This window comes from Arabidopsis lyrata, assembly GCF_000004255.2.
Source record: "Arabidopsis lyrata subsp. lyrata unplaced genomic scaffold ARALYscaffold_6, whole genome shotgun sequence".
Classification (NCBI taxonomy): domain Eukaryota; kingdom Viridiplantae; phylum Streptophyta; class Magnoliopsida; order Brassicales; family Brassicaceae; genus Arabidopsis; species Arabidopsis lyrata.
Genome location: NW_003302550.1, coordinates 2547968 through 2569599, shown reverse-complemented (window position 1 = coordinate 2569599; position 21632 = coordinate 2547968). Strand labels below are relative to the sequence as shown.

Sequence of the window (21632 nt, the reverse complement as noted above, 5' to 3'; positions counted from 1 at the left end):
TATTTATTCCGTATATTTTGTATATATTAAGATAGGATTAATCGAACAAACTTAATTTTTTTGTGTGTGTTTTTTTTTTTTTTTTTTTACTTGCAGAAGCAATTTAATTCCAGTCTCATCAAATAAACTCTATTATTATCAAATCATAGATTAATTATAATGTTAATTACATATAATATAAATAAATATTAATCCATATAAATAATAATGGAATTAGTCCTGGTCTTTTGGTGTTTTAGAATTTAATTTCTTTATATTATTAACAAATTAAGCAAACCTCTATCCCCCATTTATATTGTTGAGCTGTGTGGAGATGATGATGATAAACCCAATAGAATTTTAAAGGATAAGGATAATCGAAGAGCTCAAATCCCGAAACTTTGAGATCTCATCTCATCTTTCATCAATCTCCGATTTCGATTCAATCGATCTCAAGGGTTCGATATCGACATGGACGCTCGCAAGAGAGGACGCCCTGAAGCTGCTGCCTCCCACAACTCCAATGGCGGATTCAAGAGGTCTAAGCAAGGTTAGTTCTTTCACTCCTTTTTCTTTTCTATTGTCTCCAATTGGGTTTTTAGAATTAGAGATCTTTACAATAAGAGAGTATGTTTTGGTATCACTTAGTTTTGTTCATTTCTTGTGGCTCTGTCTCTCGTAAAGGTTGCTCCTTTCTTCTCATTTGGGCATAATTTGTATGTTGTATTCATTAGAGAGATTAGTCGAAAACCCATTATCTGCTTTAATCTGGATTACCTTTTTATGAGTTGGTTCTACTGTTGGGAGACAATTGATATGGAATTTGTTTCTTGTTCTCCTTTGTGTTGTGTGCTATTGGCTTACCCTTCTTTCATTGGATTCATCAATCCACTCAAGTATAAGCCATTATTAGCCTTTGTGACCACTCAACACACTGGATTTGCTTGATTGATATGTCAACTCAAGGTGTTGGATTTGCTTGATTGATGTATTGATCTATGTCAAATCAAGGTGTTGAGTACAATTTCAAAACTCAATAACCCTGAAAATTTTCAAAAGCAGATAGTACACTGGTGCTAATTCCAAATGATATTTATTGAAAATTTTAGAAAAGTTTAACCAAGTAAAAACACTTAATGTTTTCAACAGAGATGGAATCAATTTCAACTGGTTTAGGAAGCAAATCCAAGCCATGCACTAAATTTTTCAGGTTATAAATCTAATTTTTTCCAGATTGGATCATGAAATTAACAAGTAATATTGTATTAAGTGTGCTAATGAAGTGGATAGTTGTTATACAGGTACGTAGCACTGTTCATCCTTAAACGAGTTAAAAAGTCAATGTAACAAAATGTGATTCCTCCTAAGAATGGATGATAAGCTTATATGGAGAATAATTTTGGAACTGAACTCTACTGGTGAATCTAATATACAAAATCAACCAAAACTTGTCTTTGTAAACAATTTGTTTATTCTTCTTCTGTTTGATGGTAAGGAATCTGTAATTTTGTATATGCAGTAAAACCATTATTATCAGGTAAGGTTCTTCTTGCATTATCCTTGAACCATCCATGAGTCTTTCGTTGCTCAACGTGTTGTTCATCGGTGATGCATTATGGAATATTATCTGTTTTATTACTCTATAAGTTTATGTCATTATTTTTGTACTAAATGCTATAGCTTTTCGAGAAGGTAGCAATAGTGCAGCAACTTGGAGATATGTCGGGTTTTTTTCTTTGTCGGGTTAATTTGCTGATGCATTATGTTTTCTATCGCAGCACTTCTGGATGTCCGTTTGGTGACAATTGTCACTTCTTGCACTATGTACCTGGTGGGTACAATGCTGCAGCGCAGATGACAAATCTCCGACCACCAGTTGCTCAAGTTTCGAGAAATATGCAAGGATTTGGTGGTCCGGGCGGCAGATTCTCAGGGAGAGGAGATCAAGGACCAGGCCCTGTTTCAATCTTTGGTGCTTCTGCTACTTCCAAGATCAGTGTAGATGCTTCTTTAGCCGGTGCCATCATTGGAAAAGGTGGAATCCATTCCAAACAGATATGCCGTCAAACAGGAGCGAAATTATCGATTAAAGATCATGAAAGAGACCCAAACTTGAAAATTATCGAACTAGAAGGAACATTTGAACAGATCAATGTAGCGAGTGGGATGGTCAGAGAGCTCATAGGGAGGCTTGGATCAGCCAAGAAACCTCAAGGGATTGGTGGTCCTGAAGGGAAACCACATCCTGGGAGCAACTACAAGACCAAGATCTGTGACAGGTACTCTAAAGGGAACTGTACATATGGAGATAGATGCCATTTTGCGCATGGTGAAGCTGAGCTGCGCAGGTCAGGAATCGCTTAGTTATGTCTTTAGACTCTTGAGAACAGATTATGCATTGTTGTTAGCTCCATTATCATTGTGACTTTTTGCTCTGTTTAGTTATTTTATCGATTTGTTTTATGCGACTGGCTTTGAAACCTTTTAGACGAGTTCTTTTAGGTTACCAATCACAGTTAAAAGACTTACTATGTTAACCGTTTACAAACTACAGCTTGTTTTGTCGTAAACGGTTAATCGCCGACATCATTCTATGCTGTCAAGCGGCGAACTTTAAAGCCTAACACGCGTCGACATTCTATATCTCTACGACTCAAAGGGTTCCAACACGTGTAAGTCCAATAGCTGAAACACAAAGCCTACCACCTCTTCTTTTATGACACGTCTCTCTGACGTGTCCTCGAGAACGTAATTAAATATTAATCACAATTTTTCGAATTTAATAATTCGTGGCGAACGCAAAGCCTATAATTATGGCACATGCTCGGTGAGCAAAGCATTAAACAAAAAATAATCAGAAGATATCTTTAAAATTTCACAAAGGAAAAGAGAGAGAGAGATTCGGTAATAATGCAGTCGATGAAAGAAACAGCTTCGAATATTGCAGCTTCTGCAAAGTCTGGCATGGACAAAACCAAAGCTACCTTGGAGGAAAAGGTAACATAATTGTGATTATTATTAATTTATCAATCAAACAATATGATTTTTTCTATGATTCGTTTTAATAAAATGGTGTCTTGTTGTTTTTTTTTCAAAAGGCTGAGAAGATGAAGACACGAGACCCTGTTCAGAAACAGATGGCTACACAGGTTAAAGAAGATAAGATCAATCAAGCCGAGATGCAGAAGAGAGAAACGCGTGAGTACAACGCGGCCATGAAAGAAGCGGCTGGAGCTGGAACCGGTTTAGGTTTGGGGACAGCCACTCACTCGACCACTGGACAAGTCGGACATGGCACTGGGACACACCAGATGTCGGCTTTGCCTGGTCACGGAACAGGACAACTGACAGACCGGGTTGTGGAGGGTACGGCTGTGACCGACCCGATCGGAAGGAACACAGGAACTGGTCTGACAACAACTGCTCATAACACCCACGTCGGTCCTGGTCCGTACGGAACCGGCGGGGGATATAGTGGATAAAGGGTGTTGTTCTGTTATTTGCTAATTCGATGCTTTCGTGGTTTTGTGTATTCATGTTGTGTTTTGGGGTCCTTTCTTTATTTTGGTTCTTCTGAATAATTGTAGCCTTGTAGGACTTCGATCTCATCTAGTTTTTGTTCTTTGATGACAGAGTCCTACTTTCTGAGTTGTATGTTCATGCAATGTAACAGTAATAAAATTATCCATTAACAATAATATGCCCATGCAAATTAGAAATAACAAAACATTGCTAACTTTTCGAAGAGAAACATTCGTATTATATTTGAATTGATCTACTACATATCAAATAAATTTACTTCTCTGCACAACGAGTTTGTATACAACATGTACCATGAATCATGGTTTGAAGTTTGCACCATGATGAAGATTCTTAAAATAAACATCTTTTTTTAACGATTAGATGATCACAACCAATATTAATATTTAAGGAGAAACTAACAGAAAGACAGAAAAGACCAAACTTTCTGATTTTTCAGTCCTATACTAACATTACACAACATGGGTTGGCTAATTTTTCTTGGACTCTGCTGCTTGTCAACGAATGTAACGTCGAACACACATCGACGGTCACGACATCGTTCCCAGCTTTGTGATCGATGGTGGTTGAATCATTATTTAGTGTAAGATTTCGCAAGACAAAACAACTAAACAAGCAAGTATGTAACTGTAAATATCCAAAAGCAACCTAAAGATGCACTTAGCTTTTACTTCATGGCTTAGCATATTAAATCTTTTGAGTTTTAATTGTGATTGGTAACTTAAAGAACTCGTCGAATCTTCAGAGCACTACCGAATGGTAAAGTTTTCAAAGCCAGTCGCACAAAACAAATCGATGAAGTAATAAACAGAGCAAAAAGTCACAATGATGATAGAGCTAGCTTTTCCAGAACCCCATTTCTCTCGCCAGATATATATTAGTAGACGGTCAAGTTAATTATTGGATTAGTGATTCTCCCTGCAAGAGCCAGATTCAACAAAGGATTGATGTATTGTCCTCAACAATACACCAACATGCCAATGCCCAATTAAACGAAAGAGTTGGTTAATGAGTTGACTACTTCGGCTCGACAATTAATTCTCAAAGATTAAGTCAAATAAACTGAAAATAGAAATAATATGATTCATACACAAGCAGAGAAAACAACATGTCATGATTCCCGGTTTAGGATAGAGAATAGAGAGAGGGTAAGAAGATGTTTAAGTAGAGAGAGCAGGGAACAAAATGAACATCACAACCAGGCCCGATCCACTAGTATGCAACAATGACTTATGCCATCCAAAGAGATAAAACATATTAGACATTTTTTTTAGGTTTTTTTTTTTTTTTTTGTAAAAAATACAATATTTCTTTTATCATATTTCATGGACTTTAAGCTTTTAAGTTAATAAAATATTAATTAAGCGGTTGTTGATGAATTTTTTAGTAAATTTTTGGTTTAGAAAAAAAACTTAAACTAAAACAATTTTTTTTTTCGTTTTTCTTTTTATATGAATTTAAAATTATATTCACCAAAAAATATTTTTGTACAAAAATTTCTCTTTGATTGATTTCATTTCATCTTCTGTTTACTTGCTAAGGTATATGATTTTAATTAAAAAATAGAAAATTTTACTTTGAATAATTGAATTGAAAAAAAAGTTATTTTTACTATTTTTTATTTTCTTACAAACAGCTTATAGATTTAAAAGCTGCTTTATCTAATTTTAGTATGATTCTTTTATATATTACTATATTATTTGTAATTTTGCAAAAAAAAAGAAAAAGTATAAAGAGCAAGTTTTTTTTGGTAAGAAAAACGCGTTTTCAGACTTTTAGTTCTAAACAAATCAACAAAGAAAAATATGATGTAAGCTCCTTGGTAATACGAACAAAAATTACGTCATCAATATAATTTTAATTTAATTTGTAGACTTTAATTTACACAAATCATATTTTTCACACTTTGATTCAACCACTCTCTCACTCTCTAAGATCAACGAAAGTCTTTTCCTTTTTGCTCCAAAAATCTCACATTTTTTTACTCTCAGTTTTATCTAAAATCTCATATTCAAAATAAAAGAAACAAGACTTTGCTTTTTTTTTCTCAATCTCCGATTCGTTAACTCGTTTTCTCTCTTCACCTGTTTCAAGCTTTTCGATCCAAAAATTCTGATTTTCCCCACCAACAAATCACGAGATTCATCTTTCCGGTCTGGTCTCCGGCGACCTAAAAAGAGTTTATTCTCGTGGTGGAGAGCAAATGAGGGATGTTCTCCTGGTTAGCGAGAATGGCTCTTTTTTGTTTACGACCTATGCGTCGATACGGCCGTATGAACAGAGATGATGATGATGATGATCATGACGGTGACTCTTCCTCCGGTGACTCGCTTCTTTGGTCTAGAGAACTCGAGAGACATTCTTTCGGAGATTTCTCTATGGCTGTTGTGCAAGCTAACGAGGTTATTGAAGATCATAGTCAAGTTGAGACTGGAAACGGTGCCGTTTTTGTCGGAGTCTACGATGGTCATGGTGGTCCTGAAGCTTCTAGATACATCTCTGATCATCTCTTTTCTCATTTGATGAGTTAGTTTCTTTTAATTTTCTTTTTGTGTTCTTGAAGTCAAACAAAGTCCACTTTGAACTCTCTGTGTTCTTCTTTCAAGATTTGGTTATGATGATCGGAAAATTTTGGTAGAAAGTTGAAATCCTTATGCATCTGATGAACAGTGAAGTGAATCCTGACTTTTTTTTTAATATCGATATTTGGTGAGCTACCTACTTTTTATATGAAGATTACAAAACTTTTCTTTTTGGCAGGTTATCTTTGTCTCGGGGTCTCTCTCTGTTTCTGGATTTTGTAGCTTTGTCTTGTTCCTTTTTGGATTAGAATGGTTTTCATTAGCTGCTTCTTGATTATAGTTTTGATCTTTTAGGAGTTTCGAGAGAAAGGAGTTCTATCTCAGAGGAGACTCTGAGAGCTGCATTTTCTGCTACAGAGGAAGGGTTTCTCACGCTTGTGCGAAGGACTTGCGGGTTAAAACCGTTGATTGCAGCTGTTGGGTCTTGTTGTTTGGTTGGAGTTATTTGGAAAGGGACTTTGCTTATCGCTAATGTTGGCGATTCTCGTGCTGTGCTTGGTTCCATGGGTAGTAATAATAATAGGTCAAACAAGATAGTAGCTGAGCAATTGACAAGTGATCACAATGCTGCTTTGGAAGAAGTTAGACAAGAGGTTAGGTCGTTGCATCCGGATGATCCACATATCGTTGTTCTCAAACATGGTGTGTGGCGCATCAAAGGCATCATTCAGGTTTGCAAAACTCTCTAATCACATATCAAAGTGCTGTGACACTACGATAAGAACAAAGCTATGAAGCTGCCATTTTTGTTCCTGTTGACCAAACCAGAGAGACTTTATTAATGAGTAGCTCTTTACATCTTCAAGCAGACCCTCTATGTTATCTTGGCTTATCAAACTATAAGTCATTTTTCATTTGTTCAGGTATCTAGATCAATAGGGGATGCGTACTTAAAGCGCCCAGAGTTCTCTCTTGACCCTTCCTTTCCGCGGTTCCATCTCGCTGAACAGCTACAAAGACCGGTTTTATCACCAGAGCCTTCTGTCTACACAAGAGTCTTACAAACAAGTGACAAGTTTGTGATATTCGCATCAGATGGGCTCTGGGAACAAATGACCAACCAGCAAGCTGTAGAAATAGTGAATAAACACCCTCGTCCTGTACGTGCCACCACCTAAGATTCATAACAGTTAATTCCCAGGTTCTTTCTGCTTTCACTGATGTTATATATATGAATGAAACAAACACAGGGAATAGCTCGAAGGCTGGTGAGAAGAGCGATGACCATAGCTGCGAAGAAGAGAGAGATGAATTACGATGATTTGAAGAAAGTGGAGAGAGGAGTGAGGAGATTCTTTCATGATGATATAACGGTGGTTGTGATATTCATAGACAATGAGCTTCTTATGGTGGAGAAAGCTACTGTTCCTGAATTGTCCATTAAAGGTTTTTCTCATACCGTTGGACCTTCCAAGTTCAGTATCTTCTTCTCTTAGATTTTTTATTTTTTGTACATTTCGTTATTTTACTTACCACAGATATGATAAAAAATGAACACGGATCGATTTTGTACCAACACGTTTGATTTTAGATACAAAATTGTAGGTAAAAAAATCTTTGAACTGCTCATTGGTATCCAATAATCAAAATGTATCCCAATGTTTTCCTATGCATTCTTCATTAACAGACATCCAAAAATCCAAAAGCAGAATCTTACCTCTCTGGATTTCAGTAGGAACAGAGGAAGATACAAACACAGAAATATAGGAACAAAGGAAAATTCAAAAATAACAAATTCACTTTTTTTTAATCAGTAGCACAATCAAATTCTATGCCCCTAAAAAGATAGTTATAAGTAGTATATAACGAAACAAACTCAATTATCAAATAATTCTTGAAGAACACACAAATAAAGATTAATGTCATCGGCCAGTAAGCTCAGTAAGCGAATTAATCTGACTCCCTGTAAGAGAGTAGTCAATGTCACTGAAAGATGGAGGCATTGCTGGCCACACGAAAGCCGGTCTCTCTGTAGGAACATCGGGTGGGCTAGTCTCACCCGTCAAGACCTTCAAAACCGTTTTCATGGAGGGTCTTTGGTTCGGATTCGGGTGGCAGCAAGCGAGTCCTAAGAGCAAAACACTTTTCATTTCTTCTTTATCGAACAAACTTCCCATTCCCGGATCCGCTGCATCCATGATGGTTTCATTTCTGTATAGCTCCCATAGCCAATTCACAATGCTATTGTTGTAATTGCTCTGGTTCTCCTTGACCAAGACATAGCAAGGTTTCTTCCCTGAGACTACTTCGAGCATTAGAACTCCAAACGCATACACATCTGTTTCAACTGTGGCTCTCCCGTTGAGAAAAGTCTCCGGAGCCATGTACCCAGGTGTTCCAGCGATCTCCTTGGTTGAATGGTGTGTCATTTCGCTTTGCTGAATCATCCTCGCAAGCCCGAAATCGCCGAGCTTGGCGTTGAAATCCGAGTCTAGCATTACGTTGCTTGCCTTTATGTCTCTGTGAAGTATCCTCTTCTCACATCCATTGTGAAGATACTCCAAAGCTTGAGATAGCCCTGTTATAATGTTCTTCCTTGTCTCCCATGTTAGGTTTGATCTTGACTTGTTTTCCAAGAAAAGATATTTGTCCAAGCTTCCGTTAGGCATATACTCATAAACCAGAAGATACTCCTTTCTCTCGTAGCACCATCCCAATAATTTCACCAGGTTCCTATGATTCAGATTACCGATCGTTGTGATCTCGGCTATAAACTCTTGCTTCCCTTATCAGAGTTATAGAGTTGACTAAACAGAGCTGACGTTGACTACATGATAGTTAACAGATGGTTAAGTTTAATTTACCTGAGTTAATTAGTTAGTTACAGTGAGATACTTGTATAAATACAGCTATACTTGTACATTGATATTTTACGATGAATAAAACAGAATCTTCTTCTTCTTCTTCAAGCTCGATTCTTGGTTTGTGATATGGTATCAGAGCATTCTTTATCTTCCGTGAAAATAAGCGTTTCTTCTCTGGATCTATTCATCGTCAACATTCTTCTTGCGATTTGCGATTATCTTGTTTCTGTTTCATTTCTTCTTCTGATTCTTTTCGTTTCTCTTTGATTGACCTCGATTGTGATTGATTCTTGTTTCGTTTTCATCACAATTTCTTTGAATCTTCCCGATTTCCACATTGGATATGGGATCGCATAGTTTTTCTTCAAATCCTCCGGATGTTTCTGCTCCGATTCGTTTTTCTAATGAACAAGGTGATAATCCTTACTATCTTCATAAGAGTGATCATGCCGGACTGCAATTAGTCTCCGATCGTCTCACCGGTGGTGTAGATTTTCATTCTTGGCGCCGATCTGTGCGTATGGCACTCAATGTGCGAAATAAGCTTGGTTTTGTGGACGGTACGATTCCGAAACCTTCTGATAATGATCCTAATGCTGGTGCGTGGTCTAGATGTAATGATCTTGTAGCGACTTGGTTAATCAACTCTGTAGCCAAGAATATTAGTCAGAGTCTTTTGTTTATATCGACTGCTGAAGGAATTTGGAAGAGTTTGATGGCTAGATTTAATCAGGATGATGCTACAAGGATCTATGAAATTGAACAAAAGTTATGCACAATACAGCAAGGATCTCGTGATGTTAATGCATACTATACTGAGTTGATTACTTTGTGGGAGAACTATAAGAATTATGTTGAGCTACCAGTGTGTACATGTGGACATTGTGAGTGTAATGCTGCACAATTATGGGAAAAATTGCAACAAAGGAGTCGTGTGACTAAATTTCTAATGGGATTGAATGAAGCTTATGAACCTACCAGGCGTCATATCTTGATGCAGAAGCCAATGCCATCTCTAGAAGCAGCTTTCAACATAGTAGTTCAAGATGAAAGACAGAAATCTATCAATCCTGTAAGTCAAGCTGGTAATGTTGTTTTCCAGACTTCAGGATCATCAGAGTTGGATCAAATGATTGCTTATGCCAATTATAAAGGTAAACCGAAGGTTGTTTGCACTCACTGTGGGATGACAGGACATATGGTTAACAAGTGTTATAAGATACACGGCTATCCTCCTGGTTATATCCCTGGTTTTAAGTCTCAGGCTACTCAGCTATATGGCCAGAGACCACAACAATACTCAGCTCAACAGTACAATACTTATCCAGCTAAACAGGTCAATACTCAACAGTTTCAGCCTAAAGGAAACTTTCAGCAAATGCAGAGGCCATTCCAAGTCAATGCTCAACAATGGAGGCCATCTTTTCCTCAAAAGGATAATGCTATTGCTAATGTCATGATTGAAGCTCCTCCCACAACAGCTCAGGTTACTTACAACAATATTGATTTGAGTTCTTTGACATCGGATCAGGTGCAACAGATAGTGGCACAACTTCAGTCTCTTCATGTTCCAGAACAGTCAACTTCGAATTTGGCTACTATAACAGAAAATGGTGTTATGGCTTGTGAATCTGATTCAGGTACGATTCCATTTCCATCAACCAATTTACAATTCCAAAACAAAATTTTAACCTTTCAAAACCATTGTCTTTCTTCTCTATACTCTTTTATTCCTGTTGGTGCTTGGATTATAGATAGTGGTGCAACCAGTCACGTGTGTTCTGATCTAACATTGTTCAAAGATTTTAAACCCGCAATTGATCAGACAGTATCATTACCAAATGGTGTTAGAGTACCTATTGCACACACTGGCACCATTCATCTTACATCTGCATTGATTCTCTATAATGTTTTGCATATACCATCATTCAATTTTAACTTGATTAGTGTTAGCTCATTAGTGAAAACAAGTTCATGTTCTGCTCATTTTTACTCTGATTCTTGTGTCATTCAGGACCTTACTCAGGGCTTGATGCTTGGAAAGTGTAGTATACTTCAGAATCTTTATGTCCTGACTCAAGCTGATTTACATGCATCTATTGTCTCTGATCATTTCGTTGCATCTATCACTGCTGATGGAAATCTCTGGCATCAACGCCTAGGACATCCTTCTGCAGCAAAACTTCAAAATCTTTCAGAAAAGCTTTCTATTTCTAAGAGTTCTTTACATTCATCATTTCATTGTAATGTTTGTCCTTTGGCAAAACAAAAACGATTACCATTTGAGTTTAATAATAATCTTGCATTAGAACCTTTTGATTTGATTCACCTTGATGTTTGGGGTCCCTTTTCTCATGAAACTAATGAAGGATATAGATATTTCTTGACTATTGTTGATGATTGCACAAGAGTAACATGGATATATCTTTTGAAAATGAAAAGTTCTGTTCTTACTGTTTTTCCAGAATTTTTAAAATTGATAGAAACACAATTTGGTAAGCATGTTAAAGCCATTAGATCAGATAATGCTCCGGAATTGTCATTTACTTCTTTAATCAAATCTAGAGGCATGGTTCATTACTTTTCTTGTGTAGATACACCGCAACAGAACTCTGTTGTAGAACGCAAACATCAGCATTTACTGAATGTTGCAAGATCTTTAATGTTTCAATCGCATGTTCCTGTTGCTTATTGGGGTGAATGTATTCAGACTGCAGTTTTTCTTATTAATAGAACCCCATCTCCTTTACTTGATAACAAATCTCCTTATGAAAAGCTAATGAATAAAGTTCCTGAATATTCTATGCTTCGAGTTTTTGGTTCTTTATGTTATGTTTCTACATTACCTAAACATCGCACAAAGTTTTCTCCTAGAGCAAAACCCTCTGTTTTCTTAGGTTATCCATCTGGTGTAAAAGGTTTTAAGGTTTTAGACTTAGATACTAATCAAGTTTACATTTCCAAAAATGTTGTGTTTCATGAAAATATTTTTCCTTTTGTTGATTTACAAGATTTACAACATGATATTTTTCCTCATACTATTCTACCATTGCCTGTTGCTGATTGTCCTGCATCATCATATTTTCATACTATACCACAGTCATATCCTCCATCAACATCATCATCACCTATTCAGAATGCCCCATCATCATCTCATACTTCTCCAGCATCATCATTAAATTCACCTGTACATACATCATCTTCATCATCGACTCATTCATCATCATCATCTCATAATTCACACTCTAACACCGGAATATCATCACCTACTGTTGATCTTGCTGATTTACCATCTTTGGACCCTGTTAGACCTAAACGCAATGCTAAAGCACCCTCATATCTATCCCAGTACCATTGTTATCTAACCCAAAACACTATCCCAACTCCTATACCATCAACCCGTTATCCATTGTCCTCAGTCTTATCCTATGATCTTCTTGCTCCTGAATTCCAACAATTCATTCTTGCTATTACTCTGGAAACTGAACCACATACTTTCAAACAAGCCATGGCATCTGAATATTGGAAAAATGCATGTAATTCGGAGCTGACTGCTCTTGAGGGACATAAGACCTGGTCTGTTGTTTCCCTTCCTCCTGGTCATAATGTTGTTGGATGTAAATGGGTCTTTACGATCAAATATAATGCAGATGGTACTGTGGAAAGGTACAAAGCTCGCTTAGTTGCTAAGGGGTATACACAAGAAGAAGGTGTGGATTATTTTGATACTTTTTCCCCTGTAGCAAAGCTGACAACAGTGAAGCTTCTTTTAGGTGTTGCTGCTATTAAGAACTGGACTCTCACCCAAATGGATGTATCCAATGCCTTTCTACATGGAGAATTAGATGAAGAGATATATATGAGCTTACCACAGGGATATACTCCACCTGATGGTCAGCCTCTACCTCCTAATGCAGTCTGCAAACTCCATAAGTCCTTGTATGGACTCAAACAAGCTTCACGTCAATGGTATCATCGCTTATCTACTGTTATAATGAATGCTGGATTCAAACAATGCGCTGGTGATCATACTTTATTCACCAGAAAGACAGGATCAGTGTTTCTAGCAGTTTTGGTATACGTTGATGATATTGTTATTGCTAGTAACAATCTAGAAGCTGAGAAGGAATTTAAAGATCTCTTACACAGAGAATTCATGATCAAAGATCTTGGCCCTATGAAGTTTTTTCTTGGCTTGGAAGTTGCAAGGAATAAGAAAGGGATCTCTGTATGTCAGCGGAAGTATGCACTTGACTTGATTGAAGGAGCTGGTTTCTTAGGCTGCAAACCATGTGCTGTTCCAATGGATCTTGTTGTGCAACTCAGTAAAGAAGATGGTGAACTTTTGGCCAATCCTACTGTCTATAGAGAGCTTGTAGGGAAGCTTCTATATCTCACGATTACTAGGCCTGATATTACGTTTGCTGTTCACAAACTGAGCCAGTTTATCTCTTGTCCTACTGGTGTTCATCTAACAGCAGCTCAGAGAGTTGTCAGATACTTGAAATCTAATCCAGGACAGGGCTTATTTTTCCCATCTGATTCTGATCTGAGTCTCAGTGCCTTTGCAGACGCGGATTGGGCAGCTTGTCCAGATTCAAGACGAAGTGTTTCTGGTATTTGTGTCTTCTTAGGTCACTCTCTTATATCCTGGAGATCAAAGAAACAAGAAGTGGCTAGTAGAAGCAGCACTGAGTCAGAATATAGAGCTATGGCTCATGCTACCTGTGAGTTGATTTGGATTGATCAATTACTTAAGGATTTGCAGGTAACTCGTTCTTCTCCTGCAAAGCTTTATTGTGATAACAAATCCGCCTTATACATTGCTTACAATCCGGTCTTCCACGAACGAACGAAACACATAGAGATAGATTGCCATACTACACGGGATCAGATCAAGCGAGGCTTTCTCATTGCTCTACATGTTTCAACACATAATCAACTGGCAGATATACTCACTAAGGCTCTTGGTCCATCACAGTTCCACTCTTTACTCTCCAGAATGTCTATATCAAGTCTTTACTTTCCTCAAAATCCAGGTTAAGACTTGAGGGGGGCGTATCAGAGTTATAGAGTTGACTAAACAGAGCTGACGTTGACTACATGATAGTTAACAGATGGTTAAGTTTAATTTACCTGAGTTAATTAGTTAGTTACAGTGAGATACTTGTATAAATACAGCTATACTTGTACATTGATATTTTACGATGAATAAAACAGAATCTTCTTCTTCTTCTTCAAGCTCGATTCTTGGTTTGTGATATCCCTTGATGCGATTTCTCGGAAACTCGTTTCACAGCTATGTCTCTACCCTGCCATTTCCCCTTAAACACCATCCCAAACCCACCTTGCCCGAGTTTGTTCTCCGCGCCAAAGTTCCCTGTTGCTCTCTTCAGCTCTCTCAGCTTGAACTTCTGCGGATTTGCAGCGCAATTATCTAGCTCAGCTTCTATATCCGGATTTGTTTCCCCTGCCTTTGACCTAGATCTCAAGTACAATGCCCCTAAGAAAGCTCCTATTACAACAACAAACACTATAGGGATAGTGATCCAGAGCCATAACATGTTTCCATCGCCATCGATCTCTGAACCTTCAAACCTCCATGATCTCACACAATTCAGCTCCGTGAAATTGCTTGTTGAAGCGGTAAATCCAACATAAACTGTCTCCGGAAGATAGGCTAAGAGATCTATAGCCCTAGAAAACACTAAGTTCCTCTGTTCAAACACCTCCAAGTTTCTAGAGACATAAACCGATAGATTCTTACCATCATACCGCACATGTGCGGTTAAGTCAACTCCGGAATCGATCTTGATCCCTCGACCACTCAAGGATTCTTGAACAACAGAATTGATGTTGTTCACATTTAGAGCCACATGGTTTCCATCAATATCATCCGGATGGCTCTTCCTTGTGTCGAACTCAACAGAAACGATCCTCGACTCGAGAGTCATGTTTGTCCTTTCATTGACCAGACCGAGCCACATACCTGAGCTGTTCTGAGGAGCGGTCTTCTCGGGTGTGAGAACGAAAGCTAAGCCTTCGCCTCCGGGATCAGTTTTGTTGGAGATGTTAATAACGAAAGTGGTGTTGAAAGTAGCATTCTTATCTTTGCTCCATAGCCTGAAAGGCTTATTGTATAGAGCTCTGCCCGCTTGGTTGGCGATAGAGCCACCAGGCCCACCACTAACATCAGGAGTCACTTGGATTGCTCCAAGGACAATGTATGAGTTGTCTCGGATCAAGTCCAGATCATTGCTCACATTAAACCCAGGGAAATTGAACTCTAAGCACTTCACTTGTGTCTCGAGCTTACAAGCTATAGTTAGAATCAAGAACAGGAGCTTCCACGCAAGAGAAAATCTCATTCTGTGTTTTTTCTTTTGTGTTTTTTTTTGGTTCTGCACATACAATAAATTAAATCTTATATGGTTTTCTTTATGGGTTTGGAAATATATTAAAAATGGCTTCGTCGTCGAGATTAAAGTTTTACTCGGAGAATCTGGTCATAATACGACTGTTTCTAAATTGGAAATTTGGTTTTACATCTTCTTTTATTCAACAACGAAGAGTTGACCTGTCACTAATTTTAACGGGTTGTCGGATAAGTCTTATCTAGCTAATTTGTCAAAATTATGTATTATGATTGTGTTATTTAAACGTTGAAATTACGTGTAAATTAATATTTAAATATAAGTTGAAATCTAGTAATTGTTTTAAAAATAATCTGAAGATTTGATAAATTCTCAAGGGCTTTCGTAATTGAAGCATATTCAAAAACAAATCTTAGAAGTAACCTCTGTATTTGAAAACTCATATTGAAATCTTAAGAGTTTTTTTTTTTTTTGGTCAAAACATCTTGAGAATTAAAAAAAAGAAGAAGATATTTATATGTAACTCATTAATGTTTAAGAGGTTATAATGTAACCAATCAAACCCGAAATGAATGCAAATAACAATGTCTATATATAACTTTTAGTCAATCTTGAGCAGCTATCAGTTTGTTCTTTATTACTACTATATAATATACTATATATAAAACTAACTTTGTAATGAGGTCTTACTTTTCTTTGCACAAGCTAACATGTGAAAATTCATATAAAGCTACAACTTGTTCTTTTTATAGTGACTTCTATCAGGTACTCGCTTGGGGAGGCTCTCGGCAACAAAAAATTATTATCATTTGTTGTTTCAATTCTCAAATTCAACATACGACTAATTAATATAACTATATAAGATAAGATATTTGGACCCTGCTTTGATAACTTCTACACGTTTTGAAAAAAAAAAAAAATCAATGGTACGTGAACTATGCTGAATCACAATAGACGTGTACTGCACATTTTTTTTGTTTTTGAATGAATTTTAAAACATGCTTGACACAATCAGACAAGAAAGACAAACTGTATAAGAGTAAAACATGAAGAAATAAGTTATAGATGAAAAGAAAAACTATAAATGGACATTTTTGCCAGTTTTCGACAAAAGAAATGCTTGAACAACAATTATTGTCTATTACCTTTATAGTAGTAGTATGGGTAAATTTAATGATGATATATTAAGAAGAGTTTGGATGGTCCAAAAGCATAACGAATGATTGGATTAAAACGCACATGGGAGTTGTTGATGACATTCTGAAGTGCAAACCAAATAGAATGAGCTGCAAAGATTTCGAATATTTGGATCCGATCGGCTAAAGCAGTGTAGACGCTTGACCAAAGACAGAAAAGAGGAATAATAATGGAGAAGTTTTAGAAACTTTACATATGTCTAGAGGAAGATGAAGAACTATAATTTCAAGCATTAAGGAAGAATAAATGTTCATCCAAAAAGGAAAAAAACCAGGAAGAATTAAAGCAGTATATATTTGCTTGTAGGAGGAGCAAACGCAAATGACACGGAAACAAGCACTTGTGGCCAACGAGCGTGAGACGTGGACGAAAACGGAGGTGAAAATAGAGATTCAAATAGAGAAATAATGGGATTTTTACCATCCCGAACATGGCTTTTAGGGTTTGACGGTTCCATAAATAAAAATAAAATCTGTAAAATCTAGAAAATGAATGTGAAAATGAATCGTTGCTTATTATGTTTGGGATATTCGGTTTTAGTTGGGTTATTTCTTCACAGTTTCTTTTATCTTTGGTTCTACCTCGTTTGCGGTTGTAGGTCCTTTAGTATGCGACTTTTGAGATCTTAGTTCTGCGACTATTGTTCTCCTCCGACTTTTCCGGTGATTTCGAAAGCTTTACTTTTTGACTTTTGTATCCTATATATCTTGTGTTTTTCATGTATCGGGCTTTAGCTTCCGGAGATTTTTTTTGTTTTCCGCCGGCTTTTGTATATCAAAACCGCATTCCAAAAACATATCTCACCCTTGAATCCCACTTTTGTATTATATAATGAAAAATCTTTCATTGAAAAAAAATATGAATACAAAGAAAACAACCTAATTTGATTCATTAAGTTGTCGAAAATTCCATTCAAACTTTTTTTTAACTCTAAAATGGTATTAACATAATAAAAAATAGCATTTGGAGATTTTCAGATTTTATTAGATTTTTTCCTTATCCTAAATTTACTTAATTTGAGCCTTTGGATGATAGATTTACTATATTCGGATTCTCAATCCTTATCTCTTATCCTTAGTTTTTCTTATATAAGACCTCAGATGCTTGAATCTTTTTTCACACCCCAAAAAACTATAGAAAACAAATCATGTGAGAAATCGATCATTGCATGGGAAAGGTGAAACTTGCTTTGATTGGGAATCAAACCCCTGAATAGCCGGTTTTATGAAGAGAAGAATGGGTTGATGATAAGATCTAATGCACTAAGCATATTGTGTTATATGCATGTTTCTTTGATGTTTTTTCTACCGTGAATAAGTAAGTTGGTGGTCTGGCTAAGGTGGCTAAGTCATATCATTTGACTTAATTTTTTAACGATCGAAAAAGATCACAGTATAGTAGCGTGCATGTCACACAGAATGGAGATTTCATTAGTTTTTTTTAATCAAATCTGTTCATCATCTTTTTGAGATTGGTTTTAATTATGGACTTTTTGATTCCCGATCGAAGCAAGTTTCACTATTTCTTTTGCTATATATGGCCTCCACTGAATATCCAAATTTTAATTTGTATAATTGAATATTCTTGTACCTAAAGATTAATTTGTTAGTATACTTGAAATTTTCCTAATATTAAATTTCTATAGATTTTTTCGAGTTAATTATATATAATCTTATTAATATTTTTCGATGTTCTGGTAAACTTGTAAAATAAAAAACATATGTAGGTTAGAAAATGATATTAGCATTGTTGATCACTATATGTTGTTACTGACTGTCATCTCGGATTTTAGAGAAAATTAATTCAAACATGCCTACAATATTTTAAAGATTGTCAAAATAGTTAGCAAAATATAGGAGAATGTGCCTTTAGTCAAGTGGTTAAGTCCATTTGACTCCGCCTTTCCCACCGGAGTTCGACTCCACTAAATCGCGTTACCCCGCGTAGTAGAGATTGGCTATGGATCGGGTCTTGTCGATCCAAAGATGTCAAAAAAAAAAAAAGTTAGCGAAATAAAAAGTCATTAGAATCATTTAAATATGAACCTATATGTCCCCTCAAAATAGGGCTGTAAAGTGCCCTAACAACTAACAACTCTTTCACATAGTATTATTTACTTTTCGTGGAACGTGACTAAGAAACGAATCTTGTAGACTCAACATTTCTAAACGTTAATGACTAAATTAAACAAACACGCACTACATAAAATCTAGAAGCGCCATCTTTTCTCACTTTTTGACTTGGTAAACAACACGCACCTTGACTAGTAATTATAAGCTTAAGTTAAAATCTGTACATTCATGATCAGGTAAGATTAAATCAGCTTTTATTCTCTATATAATGATTATTAACTAGTTAGATTAATCATAAGTTCAGAATCAATCAGTAAAACGAAAAGCTAATTAATCCAAAACTCTCCAATTTGCAACAACTAATCAATGGCTGTAACAAGATCTTCTTCTACTTGTGATGGTTTCTTCATCATCAGCCTTATTGTTATCGTTTCTTCATTGTTTGGGACATCATCTGCGCAGTTAAACGCAACGTTTTACTCTGGGACGTGCCCTAACGCCTCTGCCATCGTACGCAGCACTATTCAGCAAGCTCTTCAATCCGATGCAAGAATCGGAGCAAGCCTAATCCGCCTTCATTTTCACGACTGCTTTGTTAATGTATAAGAAGCTCTTTAAATAAGCTTCTTGATTTTTACTTTATCATTAAGCCTTCTAAATTTTGTTACACTAAACCGCTACTTTGCTTCTTTACATTGGAAAAGGGTTGCGACGGGTCGCTCTTGCTTGACGATACTGGAAGCACCCAGAGCGAAAAGAACGCTCCTGCCAACGCAAACTCAACTAGAGGATTCAATGTTGTCGATAATATCAAGACTGCCCTCGAGAATGCTTGTCCTGGCATTGTCTCTTGCTCTGACGTTTTAGCTCTTGCATCAGAGGCCTCTGTGTCTTTGGTAATAACACCACTTTCTTCATAAAACATATCAAACACAAAATTACGATACCTAAAGGCCGATCCTGGGCTTGGCGGACCTGTCCACGGGCCTAATCACAGGCCGGGCCGGGCCGGGCCGGATAAAAAATATCCCTAATATTACCTAAAAAGCATGTTTTTAATATTCCTAATCTTGATAACATGTACATGTTTAATCATCTTCTTCAGGCAGGAGGGCCTTCATGGGCTGTGTTATTAGGAAGAAGAGATGGTCTCACTGCAAACTTGTCTGGAGCCAATTCTCTTCCCTCTCCCTTCGAAGGCCTTAACAACATCACATCTAAATTTGTAGCTGTCGGGCTAAATACAACCGATGTAGTAGCCTTGTCTGGTAAATCATCGACATGTTCAATAACTTGCAGCTTAATTCAAACAAAACCCTAATTAGGTCATTTCTGTTGTGGTTCAATATGCATAGGAGCGCATACGTTTGGGCGTGGTCAATGTGTAACGTTCAACAATAGACTATTCAACTTCAACGGGACAGGAAACCCCGACCCGACTCTGAACTCAACACTTCTCAGCAGCCTTCAACAGCTATGTCCTCAAAACGGCAGCGCATCAGGGATCACCAATCTCGATCTGAGCACACCTGATGCGTTCGATAAAAATTACTTCACAAACCTTCAGAGTAACAATGGGCTTCTTCAGTCAGACCAGGAACTGTTCTCCAACAGCGGTTCAGCCACCGTCCCGATTGTTAATTCCTTTGCAAGTAACCAAACTCTGTTTTTTGAGGCGTTTGTTCAGTCTATGATCAAGATGGGGAACATAAGTCCATTGACTGGGAATAGTGGAGAGATTAGACAAGATTGTAAGGTGGTCAATGGACAGTCATCAGCCACTGAAGCAGAGGACATTCAGTTACAATCTGACGGACCAGTGAGTGTAGCAGATATGTAAACAACGATGGGATCAGTTTCACCGTTTGTTTATCATATTATGAATAAATATTACTCCTAGGCTGAATCATTTTTGTGAAAAAATAAGTTTGCTTGGGGAGAAAAAAAGTGAGTGGTATGCTAACTTTCATGGGTTGTGTTTTACATTTGTGAAAATTTTAATATTTTAAAAACTTTATTATGCCTAAATACATGTATACATGTATAACGTCTATCTTTTTGTTACAATCTATCGGATTCAAATCTAAATATCTTGTGTCACAACTCACAACGACAAAATTAAGACAACTAGATTCATGTCATGAATTATCAAATCTAATGTTTTTAGTGTCGTTCAATGGAAAAAATTATACGTCATGAGAAATTAATAGAAAGTACGGTAAAGTGGTTGAGATCTTATTTCAGATTTGGAAGCAACAACTATAAACTGATTTGAAACACTATCAATTTTCAAATTACGTTTAGAGTTTAATTTAGCTAAGCGTTAATTATCAAGTGATTAAGGCATATGTTCATATTTTGAAAAATGAGAAGCATAATCTATTCTATGATTTTATAATCTACATCTCAAATTTACCGGAACTACTTGAGCATCTTTGAATGTTTATTCTATGAGTTAATGTCAAAGGAACATCTGAGACTTTTGCAGATTCTTCATCAAAATCAGTGGAGTAATAACAACTCATTATTTGATTTATGAGTCCTTTTTTGTTTTTCTGAAAATATAGCTGTAACAACTATTGAAGGCAGCAGTTCTTTCAAATATTATTTATCATTCACAGAACTGTGACTTATAAACTAATGTCTAAAACTGTAGACTAACTTTTAAAAAGCTTTTTTAAAAATATTGAGATCTCCAATCTCGTAGGTATCTCCATATATGTTTATATGAAATTCCCTTGATTAAACATGGGAATCTAAATGCATTATAGATGTTGGCTGTATAATAAATTTAATTTTGAGATTGAAATATGGTCATATTTATATGAAAGCTTTTTTTTTTTTTTTAAATATGGTCATATTTTAGTAGTGTATTAATCTTTTTATGGAAGAAAGAAAAAAAAAAAAAACCTTGATTTTCTTGACCAACGATTTCGTCTCAAGAACGCAAAATCTTATAAAACTATTTGTAACTTCATTTACCAACCGCGTGGGAGGATTACAATAATGCAATCGATGGAGATGGTGTAACCTAAAGACAAATTACTTTTAACTAAACAAAATGTAGAAGCACCAGCTTTCTTT

General features: G+C 36.4%; 5 protein-coding genes across 7 annotated transcripts; 4 read left to right on the top strand and 1 right to left on the bottom strand.

The window, feature by feature from the left end:
* Positions 1-286: 286 nt before the first annotated feature.
* LOC9309346 (zinc finger CCCH domain-containing protein 52) lies at positions 287-2489 on the top strand. 3 transcript variants are annotated; one of them, XM_002873232.2, is made up of 3 exons: positions 287-529; positions 1129-1189; positions 1758-2489. In XM_002873232.2, the coding sequence occupies exons 1-3, from the start codon at positions 451-453 to the stop codon at positions 2341-2343; spliced, it is 726 nt and encodes a 241-aa protein (XP_002873278.1). In that variant the 5' UTR covers positions 287-450; the 3' UTR covers positions 2344-2489. The 3 variants fall into 3 exon arrangements, with proteins under 3 accessions (XP_002873278.1, XP_020878769.1, XP_020878768.1); XM_021023110.1 differs by lacking the exon at positions 1129-1189 and having other exon boundaries at positions 289-529; XM_021023109.1 differs by lacking the exon at positions 287-529 and having other exon boundaries at positions 1281-2489.
* Positions 2490-2803: 314 nt separating this feature from the next.
* LOC9309345 (late embryogenesis abundant protein 46) lies at positions 2804-3677 on the top strand. The gene is made up of 2 exons (XM_002873231.2): positions 2804-2976; positions 3078-3677. The coding sequence occupies exons 1-2, from the start codon at positions 2890-2892 to the stop codon at positions 3459-3461; spliced, it is 471 nt and encodes a 156-aa protein (XP_002873277.1). The 5' UTR covers positions 2804-2889; the 3' UTR covers positions 3462-3677.
* Positions 3678-5397: 1720 nt separating this feature from the next.
* Positions 5398-7665, top strand: LOC9307300 (probable protein phosphatase 2C 68). The gene is made up of 4 exons (XM_021022426.1): positions 5398-6045; positions 6396-6772; positions 6965-7201; positions 7292-7665. The coding sequence occupies exons 1-4, from the start codon at positions 5730-5732 to the stop codon at positions 7535-7537; spliced, it is 1176 nt and encodes a 391-aa protein (XP_020878085.1). The 5' UTR covers positions 5398-5729; the 3' UTR covers positions 7538-7665.
* On the bottom strand, positions 7553-15649 carry LOC9309344 (probable L-type lectin-domain containing receptor kinase S.5). Its single transcript, XM_002871183.2, has 2 exons — positions 14172-15649; positions 7553-8826 (listed from the first exon to the last, which is right to left on the bottom strand). Exons 1-2 carry the CDS (start codon positions 15271-15273, stop codon positions 7964-7966), a joined length of 1965 nt encoding a protein of 654 aa, XP_002871229.1. The 5' UTR covers positions 15274-15649; the 3' UTR covers positions 7553-7963.
* A 3185-nt stretch (positions 15650-18834) lies between these two features.
* LOC110227190 (peroxidase 54) lies at positions 18835-20636 on the top strand. The gene is made up of 4 exons (XM_021020621.1): positions 18835-19148; positions 19253-19444; positions 19654-19816; positions 19904-20636. Exons 1-4 carry the CDS (start codon positions 18915-18917, stop codon positions 20386-20388), a joined length of 1074 nt encoding a protein of 357 aa, XP_020876280.1. The 5' UTR covers positions 18835-18914; the 3' UTR covers positions 20389-20636.
* Positions 20637-21632: the final 996 nt, after the last annotated feature.